The sequence below is a fragment of the Ostrea edulis genome, chromosome 3 (genome assembly GCF_947568905.1).
Source record: "Ostrea edulis chromosome 3, xbOstEdul1.1, whole genome shotgun sequence".
Taxonomy (NCBI): domain Eukaryota; kingdom Metazoa; phylum Mollusca; class Bivalvia; order Ostreida; family Ostreidae; genus Ostrea; species Ostrea edulis.
In genome coordinates, this window is record NC_079166.1 from 75,910,624 (window position 1) to 75,922,214 (window position 11,591).

Here is an 11,591-nt window from a genome sequence, read left to right on the forward strand (position 1 = left end):
TAGATAAATTCTTTTATCTGTCTAAGAAGTCTCTATTGACTGTTCCGAAGTTTTATTTTCTTCCCTCATAATTCAGCTGTAATCTAAAAAAAATATGAAAATAATAATTCTAAATTCACTGGTTTGATTCCGACATTGTACGAACTATTCTGCTAGGTTAGGCCAGTAGACTGAGCGACATTTTGTGTTAATGTTAATGATTGTTAATGTTAATTAAGAGTGCATCATCAAATTTTACTTGTAACAGGTAAATATCACGAGTATCCAGATAATGTCAGAAGTCGTCTGTACTGTCTTCTGTTAGCTGAGGTACAGACCGTAAATACCAAGGGCCACAAACAATAAGATGTTCTAAGGAAAATCAGAGAGAGGTATTTTACAGAGCTTGCCTTGTCTGATGACGTCCATATGAGGAATCTTCCAGATGATATCATTCAGACACAGGACGAGATCATCACATTTAAATCAGACGACATCCGACATGACGTCATGTACGTGTTCGTTACGGAGTGTCTGGTGGAGGACAGTGATCTGAAGTTTTTCCTGACCACGGCGTCACGTGACGTGATATCAGAATACTGCAGGTCGTGGGATTATAAGAGGGGTGAGGGAGAGAGATGTCTGTATATACCGAGGAAACCGGTTGAGATGTACGAGCTGTTCATAGACAGACTACAGCTGGACATCCTCACACACTGTACCGTGTCAGACAGGGAGATTCATTACAGTTTCAGTACACATTGTAAGTATGATTATCATGGATTACCTGTCTTTGTTATCCACAGAATGTTTCTACATTGATTACCAATACTTCATCAAGAATCCTTTAAATGACATGAGTATTGATGAATAGGTGACAATGTGCTTATGATGCTAACTTAGAATAGAGAATTTGGTCTGTCATAATCGTTCGTCTCCTACATTTCGTTTTATTGTTTATATAGAATCCTTCAGTACTTGTATCTTTTCGCTAGAAGTTTAGCATTAACACTCTACTGATGCTGCACATTAGTTATGAGATTTATCACTGTTCGTAATCTTCACCTTTCTTTGAATAAGTGCGAGTGGGTTAACAACATCAATTAAGTCCTGATTGTGGTCTATTGAATCATACAGTACCACGTTACGCCATTTCTCAAACTAGAGGGGGAGTCAAACATGTATATATCATGCCTACAGAATCCTGTCACATGGTGATCAGGTGCTTGCATACGACCAAGAGGTATATTATTCATTCAATCATCTATCTTTACTTCTACATCAAACTTGTGGTGTTTAATTATTTTATGGTTTTATTCTCATCAAGCGCCCGATGTCGTATTGTGGGGACGTCCCCTCTCCCAAAATAACATTTTCCGGAGAATTGGATATATATATATATATATATATATATATATATATATATATATATATATATATATATATATATATTAGATGCAGGTGACTTTTTAATTTATTTTTTCCTTTTTTTTCTAGAAAAAAATATTTTACAGAGATATGGTCGGGATCAAAACCAATTACTACCTTAAGTTAGATATATTTTCATACGAGAGTTATTGTGATTAAGAAAATTGATTTTAAAAAAGTTAAATTTCTTTGTCTTCCACTTTTAGAAGAAGCGGAAAATATAGTTCTTTGGTTTCATCAGTCAATAATCTGTATCAGAAACTGGGTTAATTTGAGTGGAATGTGGAATTCATTACCTCATTTTGCAACATTTGAAAGTACAATATTCCGAAATAAAGGAAAATACCACAATGGCCGATGAAAATATTTTTGACACAAAAAATATTGTTTGTCATATATTTAAGCAATGAATTATTATTTTTTGATAGATGAAATGTGAAGATAACGAACAGTGATCAATCTCATAAATCCTGTAAATAATACAAAATAGATAGTTGTGCAAACTAGATGTAGCAACGGTGTGTTGATTCAAACTGAATAATGCACGTTGGAAATTGACAAGAACTCCTGTTTCTATGCACATAATGGGTGATTTCATTAGTAAAACACAGGAGCTTCAGGGGATTCATACCCGGGCCTCCATTAGGTCGTTGCTCTCGATCCACGTGGGCCTCAAGGGCCCCAGACCCCTTGCCATGTTTTGCGTACATTGCATTTCCTTTTTTGGCTACGTGCGTGCTCTGTATGAGCGACTGACAATACAAAGATTTCAAATTTGGCGAAAGCAGTAAATAAATTTATTCACAATGTCGTTCATAGATATGGGCGTAAAATCCTTGTGAAATCAGTTTCAAATGGCATTTCAGGTATCCGATCCATAAAAGCATTTATTTTCAGAAAAGACAATGTCTGTAGCACTAACTCTCTTGTGAAAACAGAATGCTTGATTTTTAGTGAGATAAAGATGAGAGAGAGAGAGAGAGAGAGAGAGAGAGAGAGAGAGAGAGAGAGAGAGATGATGATGCCACATTTGAAACACCATGGTAGTAGGAATCTTTCACAATGAACTTTCTTTGGAAATCATATTCTAATTGACTGTACATGTATATGTCAGAAATGTGTTTTGTCATAGGGACTCTATAACAGATATTTCTTATATGTCTTACCAATTTTGGTGAATCACTGTGTATGTTAAGTATTTTTCATTTGATCAAGTTTTGTATAACATAGCAATTAATTATTGGGGGAAAATGTGGGTTTTATGGATCAGATACCTTAATCATACATAGGCATTAAAGTGTGGCATAGTTTTCTTTTCAATTTCAAAGTGGGGGAATTGACTTGTCTAGACTTAAGTTGATGGTTATAATTATAAAACGTGTTTTGCCCAAATTTCATAATGCGAAATTGCACGTGTGTGGGGTTCTTTTTTCATTTCCTTTTCCCTATCACAATCGATCCTAGCACTTTAGTGTTCCGAATGACAGTGCAAGGCCAAAGAGTGAACGCACAGTGAGCGCACAGTGGACACTTTGTGAACGGTGAACGCGAGCGGTTGGTGAACGGTGAGCGCACAGAGAACGCACCGTGAACGCACGGTGAGCGAACAGAAAAATATTTGTAAACTAGAACACTTCGGGGACTGTACCTAAAACATTACCTTGACCGGGAAAATGTTAATAAGTGTTGCTTTTCTTATAACTATGATCCCATTTCTTGTATTACCGGGTGTCTGTGATTTAAAAAGAATTTCTATTTTGTATTGATTATAGGAGTTCTGAGATTGATCGCTGTTCGTTATCTTCACCTTTCAGTATTCCATTGAATAATTAGAAATATCGAAACCGGCTATTAGAGTGTACGATTTGCATATTAAATGTTCTGCAATTTTAATCCAATGTTGGAAAATTCAAATGTTCACCCCGAATGCATGTGGGGGTGACAGAAACATTATATCATTATCTCTGCCAATCAGAAAGCTGGAAATATTCCAATAAAGGATGTTTTGATATTCGCTCTCTCTCTCTCTCTCTCTCTCTCTCTCTGTTTGTGTGTGTATGTGTGTGCCAAACATTAGTAAGCGTGTATTATACATTTATGATGGTTGGGTGACCTTGTCTCTCGCTTTCACCTCTGATTTGATAAATAGGACGTGTTTAAGTGACATTATGTGTCTACCGCACACCATTTACAGTTTATTAATTATTTCCTTTCTATTTATAAAATACTTCTGCGGATACCACTAGTAGCATGCATTTTGTCAGAATTCTATTTGATTTTTATAAAATCTAGTTCAACTTTTTGGCATCTGTTCAAATAATATAACTCCTGTACCACCTATAGCATACATATGATGCACATACGTATGCATTATTTCGAGGGGGTCTGTTTATTGTTATATTTGCACTTCAAGGTGATTGATTCTACAGAGTGACTCTAGAGTCTATTATATGTACATATTAGTATGCACAAATGTTTGCATAACAGATATGTAATGTGATTTGGACTTACATTGTGATTTATCTTGGATCAATTTCTACCGATGTTCTTTGAAATTGTTTTGGTATATATAAACAATATATCCTCAAATCACTCATATATATATATACAGTGTGTATGATAGTGTAAAATGTATGTTTGTGGAGTAATTATTTCTGGGTGACGTAGATTCATTTCCTCCTGAAATGTACTGTCATAAAACATGTGTGAAAATTGAGATTCCAGACAACTGAGGATACCTGGAACAGGAATGCCTCTATTACAAATTTAATTTCCATGAGCCCGGGGGTAATGGTACTGAATACAGGGCAGGGCCATAATGGTGAATTAGTAATTAATGTGTAAAACTTTAAATGAAAAAGGCTTTAGTGCTATTGATACTAGATTGATAGATGTATACTATATGGATGTTTATAAAGAGTAGATAGTAATTTACCAATATTAAAAATTGCATGAGCCCAGGGGAGAAATTTCGGTATCAGGGTGAGTTCAAAAATGTCAATGTCGTGACTGATTGAATATAATAAGAATTAAGCATTTCTAACTTCTTGCAAAATCCTATTCATCTCTATCCGTGAATTCCGATAACTGAGCCATTTTAAGCAGATTATCAATGAATTCAAACGACTTTGACAATCATCTGGTAGACAAGTTTTTAAAATAGTTTTAATGTATAACGTTAGGGGGTGTTTTTTTTACAGTGTTTCATGTGGTTGATTTGTTGTCATACAGTGGGAGTCCCTGATGAAATACTAAAATGGGACCAAGAGGCCAGAGAGCGGTACGTGGAATACGCCAAAAGAGGAACACAGACCGTCCACCACGCTAGGGGGATGATCGTAGGATGTGCCGGGGCCGGCAAGACCACGCTACTAAAACGTCTGCTCAGGTGTAGTGACGCAGAGATACGGGATGTGACGTCAACGGAAGGATTGGAGGTCCACGAGGAGATATTCCAAATATGTGAAGAAACGAAAACATTGAAAGGTAAACATATCGACTGAGGAAATGGTATTCATTGACGAAAAGCAACGTGATATAAAGGTCGCACAAATTGATGGATCAATCACAGATTATGACGTCATGTGTTCAGGATGGCTTTTTAAGGAATATAGCCCTTTTAAAGCTTTTGAACACAGCTGTGCAGAATATTATCATAACTGTGTAGATAATGATTCAATACTTTTTGCATTCGCCCAATATAATATTATATTTACTACTTAAACCTTTTAGTTAGATGTTTGAATGTCAATTCAAATTTTGAAAGGGGTTAGAAAGTATGATATTTTTTGTGGAAGGATTCTGAAATCTAAAAGATATTTCGCACGACTTTTGCAATTTTTGTATCCAACATATCGTAAATGATTATACACGTACGCGTGTACAAATGATACACGTAGTATAAAATGTTGCGCGTTCATTAATTTGGTTTATATACTTTGTTTATATATTCCAACTGATTCGATACACCGGAGATTGTTCTACATATGATCAGTTTTTAAATCAAGGCAGGCTACTCAGAAACCTGTTGATGGCGCAGGTGTTCCAACAGCCTCCTTTGAAGTCGGAAATTCCTAAAATTTATTATCATTACAACAATCTTTTTTGCCAATACAACCTAGCATTGGGTGGAATGCTTATACCGATTTTTAGGTTGTTCTTGGCACATTGAGTTTGGTTACAGATACCTCCGTTTTCTTGATGACGATGTAGGGCTCACAGCAGGTGTGACCGGTCAACAGGAGATGATCACTCCTCCTAGGCACCTGATCCCACCTCTGTTATCTTCAGGGGTCCCTGTTTGCCCAACTCTCTATTCAGTATTGATTATAGGATTCATGAGATTGATCACTGTCCCTTGATTTTACCTTTATAAACAGAATGCCGATTTTCAAAAAAAAAAACAAAAAACAAAAAAACACAAAAAAAAAAACACCAAAAAAACCAACATATTTATTAAATTTCCGGAAATTTCTAATGAGCATTTAGCATTTTGGCCAATAATCTAAAACTTTAATGGCCTAATTCCCACTTTTTTCAGATCTATCTCAAATATTTAGGCAAGACTTTATGATTTTCTGCAATTCAAAATAAAAAAGTTAAACCTCTTTTAAACTCTCAAATTTCGTATGGTAAAATGCCCGTATATAAAGTGCGAACAGGTCACCATTTCCAGTCTAGTAAAACTTATTATTGATATCATATTGTTAGAAGTCATGGGAGCGTACTGATTCCATGTAATTATTGATTTGTGGTGTTTATGTTCTGTTGATATCAACAGACAAATCGAGTTCAAGGTAATATTTTGTTAGTAAATTTTAAGTGAAAAAAGATCAATCTTAAGGACGATCATTACACTAAATTTGAATTGATTGGCTCGTTAAAACACCGAAAGAGTAATACAAGCTCTCAATTATTTAATATGGTTTTTTTTCCCGTAATTTCCACCGGAATTATAAAAGAGGTGTTTTGTTTACCAATATCAAATTCTAGAGTCGAAATGTTATTGTGATTTGATGCGTAACTCAAATATCTAATAGAGGGCGAAGTTCTCTCACGGCCCGAAGCTCTCCCTATAGGTAACACGTATATAAATGTTTAAAAGGAAAATATAGAAAAGAAATGAAAAATTTAACCATACCTATGGAACTTGAAAATGTTGATCCCAATTGCGCAGATTCGAATATTATCGCGTGGACATGTGTTTTTCCATTTTGAATCTCGTGTACCCAATTTCACGTTATTCTGAGATGTTAAATAAAATCCATAAAAACATATAAATCTTATTTTCTTAGTCATATAGGCCTATAATCACTCCTCACATGCACTCGATGTTTTAAATATCTATAATAAAAAAATGTCTTCCTGTAAACATAATATTGACAAGGTATACCACGCCGCCATCTTGGTTTTCGTTTTTACCAGCTGTATCGCTTGAAAATTTCGGCGAAAAGTTCGATATAATACAATAATTAGAACCGATTTAAAACGCGAATTGTACAACGTTGCCTATGTTTGTTTATTTGCTAAACACTGACGCTAAATATAACATCACAATGCACTTTACATCAGTTGCATAACGTTTTCCGCGTTCAATGAATAGGCGGATAAAAAATGTCTAAAGTTGGAATACTTTGATTGAGCTCTGTCCTCACACGTTAGGTGCTAATCTTTCCGGATATTTTTTGTCCTGTTATGGATCTATATACTAATGCCAATATTGTTTGCTTCGCCCTCAAACACGGTCACGGTCACGCCGTACGACATATTAGTGTTGCTAATTACATGCACTGTTCATAAAAAAGATAGTTTCCTTTATGAATTCGTTTAATATATAAACCATTTCACATCAAGGGAGTGTGGTTTTCTGATTACAATGTTCTTAATGACTACCTTTTTAATCGCTGGGCGCGCATTCATCAGCAATTATTAGGAGGGTACTCAAAAGTCTTTCAATTAATGACACTTATCGGAAACTTTACAAAGTATTCAGGACAGGTAGTGTAAGGAACAATAACTCTGGATAGACATTAAAAATACGCTTCTATCAAAATGCCGTCGCAGTATCATATATAGTACCTAGAATAATCTTGAGCTGCAATGGCAAGCAAATGTTTTGTGACACGTTTTGAAACGTGTAGCATAGGATATGAAATCCGCGTGGGTTGGAAGAGATTGCGTGGATTGGCTGATTGTAAACAGTTATCGGGTGTTGCTAAAACGTGGAATGGATAGTGGAACGGAGCGTAAAATGCTTAGTTGATATTATGTTGATATTAGTTGATATCGGCATTTTGTAAGATCAAAAGGCTTATTGTATTGTAAACGAGGGCGGCAGAAAATTCATTGAAAACGGGAAGTCATCCTTATTTTCCACCGTTTTATAAACTCCATAAGTTATACATATATACTTAACATTATACTTGGTGTAGGCATGTACGTATTTCAAAATCGTAATAACGTACTATTTAAAGCAAGCACTTGTGTATACAACCCCCTTTCCCAGGAGTTGTCATTTTCTGACCCCCCCCCCCCGATTGTGACAATATGTTGTTTCACAAATATAAAGAAAATTGAAAATGAAAAATAAAATACCGAAAAAGAAAATAACCTTTCAAGTGTTATTATTTTTTCTCTGGTATTCATCTTTAGAAATGATTTCACAAGCCTATCCAATTAATAAGAGGTTTTCATTCCCCTGAAAACAACATTGAAAACATAAAGTTACAATGACAACTTCTTTTTCTGTTCTTCGGTTATTGTTTTGGCTCTTTATCATTACTTATGAAAATGTGATCGTCATTTGATAACTCATTCTTTCCATTCTCTGCCCATAGATATTGCTGTCTTGGTGCCGCAATTACAATATTCTTGTAAAAAAAAACTTTATAACTATTATACAGACATTTATTTAATGCCTCGTTTAAACGAAGAATTTAACTCGCATTGAACATAAGATAATGCGAATTAAATCTGCAGAAGCGCTTTCACACGTAAATTTTAATGCGCATCCTAGTGAACGAGGCATAAACTTAATCTATTTATGTTGCAGAACAATTTAAGAAAAAGCGCTTTCACCGTTTGTAAAGTAATTCCCGAAATTTTAATTTTGATGAAATTAATGTATTTGCCCGATTTAAAAAAAAAGAGAGCTGCATTTATCATTTTAAATTCCGATTGATATTGTGTGAGAAAAAAAAATCATTGGTTGCCTTTTGAAAAAATTAATTAACGGTTTACAATAGTCTTGCAACCCAGCGTTGACAGAGGTATTAGCGAGCAGCTACATACATAATGAGTTTTTCTCTCCATCCACGCCCCTTGAATCCCGTGGGGATCCAGGTTAGAATAGGTCCTCAGTACCCCCTGGTATATCGTAAGAGGCAACTAAATGGGGCGGTCCTTCGGATGAGACCGCAAAAACCGAGGTCCCGTGTCAAAGCAGGTGTGGCACGATAAAGATCCCTGTCTGCTCTATGGCCATAAGCGCCGAGCATAAGCCTAAATGTTGAAGCCCTTCATCCACAGCGGTGACATCGCCATATGAGTGAAATATTCTTGAGAGGGGCGTTATATGATATTGAAAAAGAAAAGAACAAAAGTAAGAAACGAAACAGAAAAAGAAATGATCCTATAATTTAACGGACTAGTGACATCTAATACTAGTAATAGAGTGCTGTGATTAATTTGGAAATTCTCTTCAAATGAATGGCAACTGGTCACTGCGTCATATATCTTTATATTTCTATAAAATATATAATCATGTAGAATACAACACAATGTTTCAAGTTTGTCTTTTAAGAAATCATATGACTTTCCTCCATTTGTCATTTCTATTCATCCATGTTGACTAGATTAATATCAGCTTTGTCTGATCGCGAAATTTTATGAAGATATAAAAGATAAGCATTATTTTGCTCCTTGACGGCAGTGTCCTTTTAAAACATGTCGGTTGTCCTTTCTAAGGAGGAGAGTTCAAAGTTTAACTACCCAGACCTCCTTTCATTACTGAAGACAGATTGAATCAAGGTGTGGAGAATAACTGTGATTAAGTATTATCTTATATACGTGCTAGATAGTCCTCATTAAAACGTAGACTTACTGGTTAGTGTAGTTTTTTTTCACCGAATGTGTTTAATTTATTATTATTTTTTTTTATGCAATGGTATTTGATGATCAAAATGCTTTTTGTTTAAAAAGCTTCGAATTATATAGAGTGCGCTAATTGCTGAATGTATGTACTCCATATTATTAGTGTTCTGGCACAGGAAATTTTAATACATTGTGTAAAATAATTGAATAACATATATTTCCATTGGTATAAATTAATGTGCATTGATATTTATTAAAGCATGTAAAAAGACAAAATCTACCTGCTATGTTACATTTCGTTGATAAAACTATATGATTTATATATTTTGAATATCCCGATACGTTTTTTTTTTTTTTTGTTTAGTTCCGTTTTCCGTTCCGCGTTTTGCTTCTTTTTTTTCATCGGACCGAGTATCCTTCCTACCTGTGATATGTATGAAATAGACTACTGAAGACAGATTAACAATATCAACTGTTGACTGTGCATGAAATGAATCTACCTCTGTTGATATGTCACATTACCATACATCATACATGTATTCATTGTATTGATTAGAATATGAAAACAGTGATGAGGCCTGTGGACGTGCTTGTGTAATTACACTTTCGTTCAAAGTTCTGCAGCTATAGCAAATGTACCGGTATTATACTATAATACTAAGCAAACATATTTAGACCCTAACTTTTAATTTTGAGATAACGTTATGTCATATTCAAATTTAATACAATTATCCTGCAAAACCAATATCAAATTTAGAATTGTTTTCTTTGTTCTATTAAATTGAGAGGAATTAAGTTTATATGAAAATCAAAGACAATCACACTATTGTTTTGGAATCATTTAAAAAGCTTTCAATTATATAGATCTAAGCCTAATGTTCTTTCTTTTATTAACAAGTACCCCAATTTAATCCTCACCTAGAGTGCCAGGGAAAAAAAGATAGCTCAAGGTATTTTAATTCTACACAAGAGAATTAATCGTTTACCCTGCCTTACGCTACTAGAGGCAGGACACTTCGAATACTGGGTTTCTAAGTCGTATAAAGGAGTTATTGTTACATAATATTGCATAACATATATTAATATTTATAATGGACAATGGGTGCAAAGGGGGGCTTAATCCTCACCTAGGCCACAATGTAATGGATACATTTATATTATACAAGTTCTAGGCATAATCAAGAAATTGTTTGTGTAAAGGAAAAGGAAATTTACTTTCACTTGTTTTAAGAAGGACGATACTAACAAATTAAAAATTAAAAACAGTTTTAAAAAATGTAAGATACATTATGTAAAAATCTAAATTAGATTAATTCGATTTAATATTTCCTTATAATGTGAGATATATTGAGATTATACATGTACACTTTAATTTCATTGATATAATGATGTATACTTTTGAGATTTCATCAGGCGAATGGATATACAGTCGGAATCATTTGAGAACATCGGGATGCTATGAAGCAAATATGTGAGAATTTATCAAATGATTTAGAATTGTTTTCGAATTATTTGAGAACATTCTTGAGATTGTCGAGAAATACATTTACATTTGATCGAGGTGAAATGATGCGACATATGTCTGGCATTTATGAAAGGAATGGAAATTCTGTTGGTTAATGGTTTTTACTGTTTCTCTGAGTGGTATTGTGTGGTAACATTGTGTTGAGGAAAAACCAAATACTCTTCTTCTTAGATGTCATTCAATAAAAAGGTGCACTCTTCACATATCAAAACGAGTTTGTAATTTACCTCTGTGGCCGAGTGGTTAGAGCATCGTGCTCAAAATCACATGGCTTCTCACCACTGGTCGGCGCAGGTTCGAATACTGCTCGTGCCGGTAATTGAGAAAGTTTCCCAGTTTACTTTCGGAAGGTTTATGGTCTCTTCCCGGGTACATTGTATCAGGGGTTTCTCTTCCACCAATAAAAACTGGGCGCCACCAGATAACTGAGGAATTGTTGAGTGTGGCGGAAAACATCAATCAACCCAGCAAATGTTTTATGCATAATATGTATATCACTGCAAAAATGCGTTCATTTCAATAATTTAACAGTCCCATCACGTTATAAATATTTTTTAAAGATAAGGAT

The 11,591-nt window shown here is 34.6% G+C and overlaps 1 protein-coding gene across 1 annotated transcript; it reads left to right on the top strand.

Annotated features, from left to right (window-relative positions):
- The first annotated feature begins 280 nt into the window (after positions 1-280).
- LOC130052878 (uncharacterized) lies at positions 281-5,437 on the top strand. Its single transcript, XM_056159036.1, has 2 exons — positions 281-742; positions 4,639-5,437. Exons 1-2 carry the CDS (start codon positions 409-411, stop codon positions 4,908-4,910), a joined length of 606 nt encoding a protein of 201 aa, XP_056015011.1. The 5' UTR covers positions 281-408; the 3' UTR covers positions 4,911-5,437.
- The last annotated feature ends 6,154 nt before the right edge of the window (positions 5,438-11,591 follow it).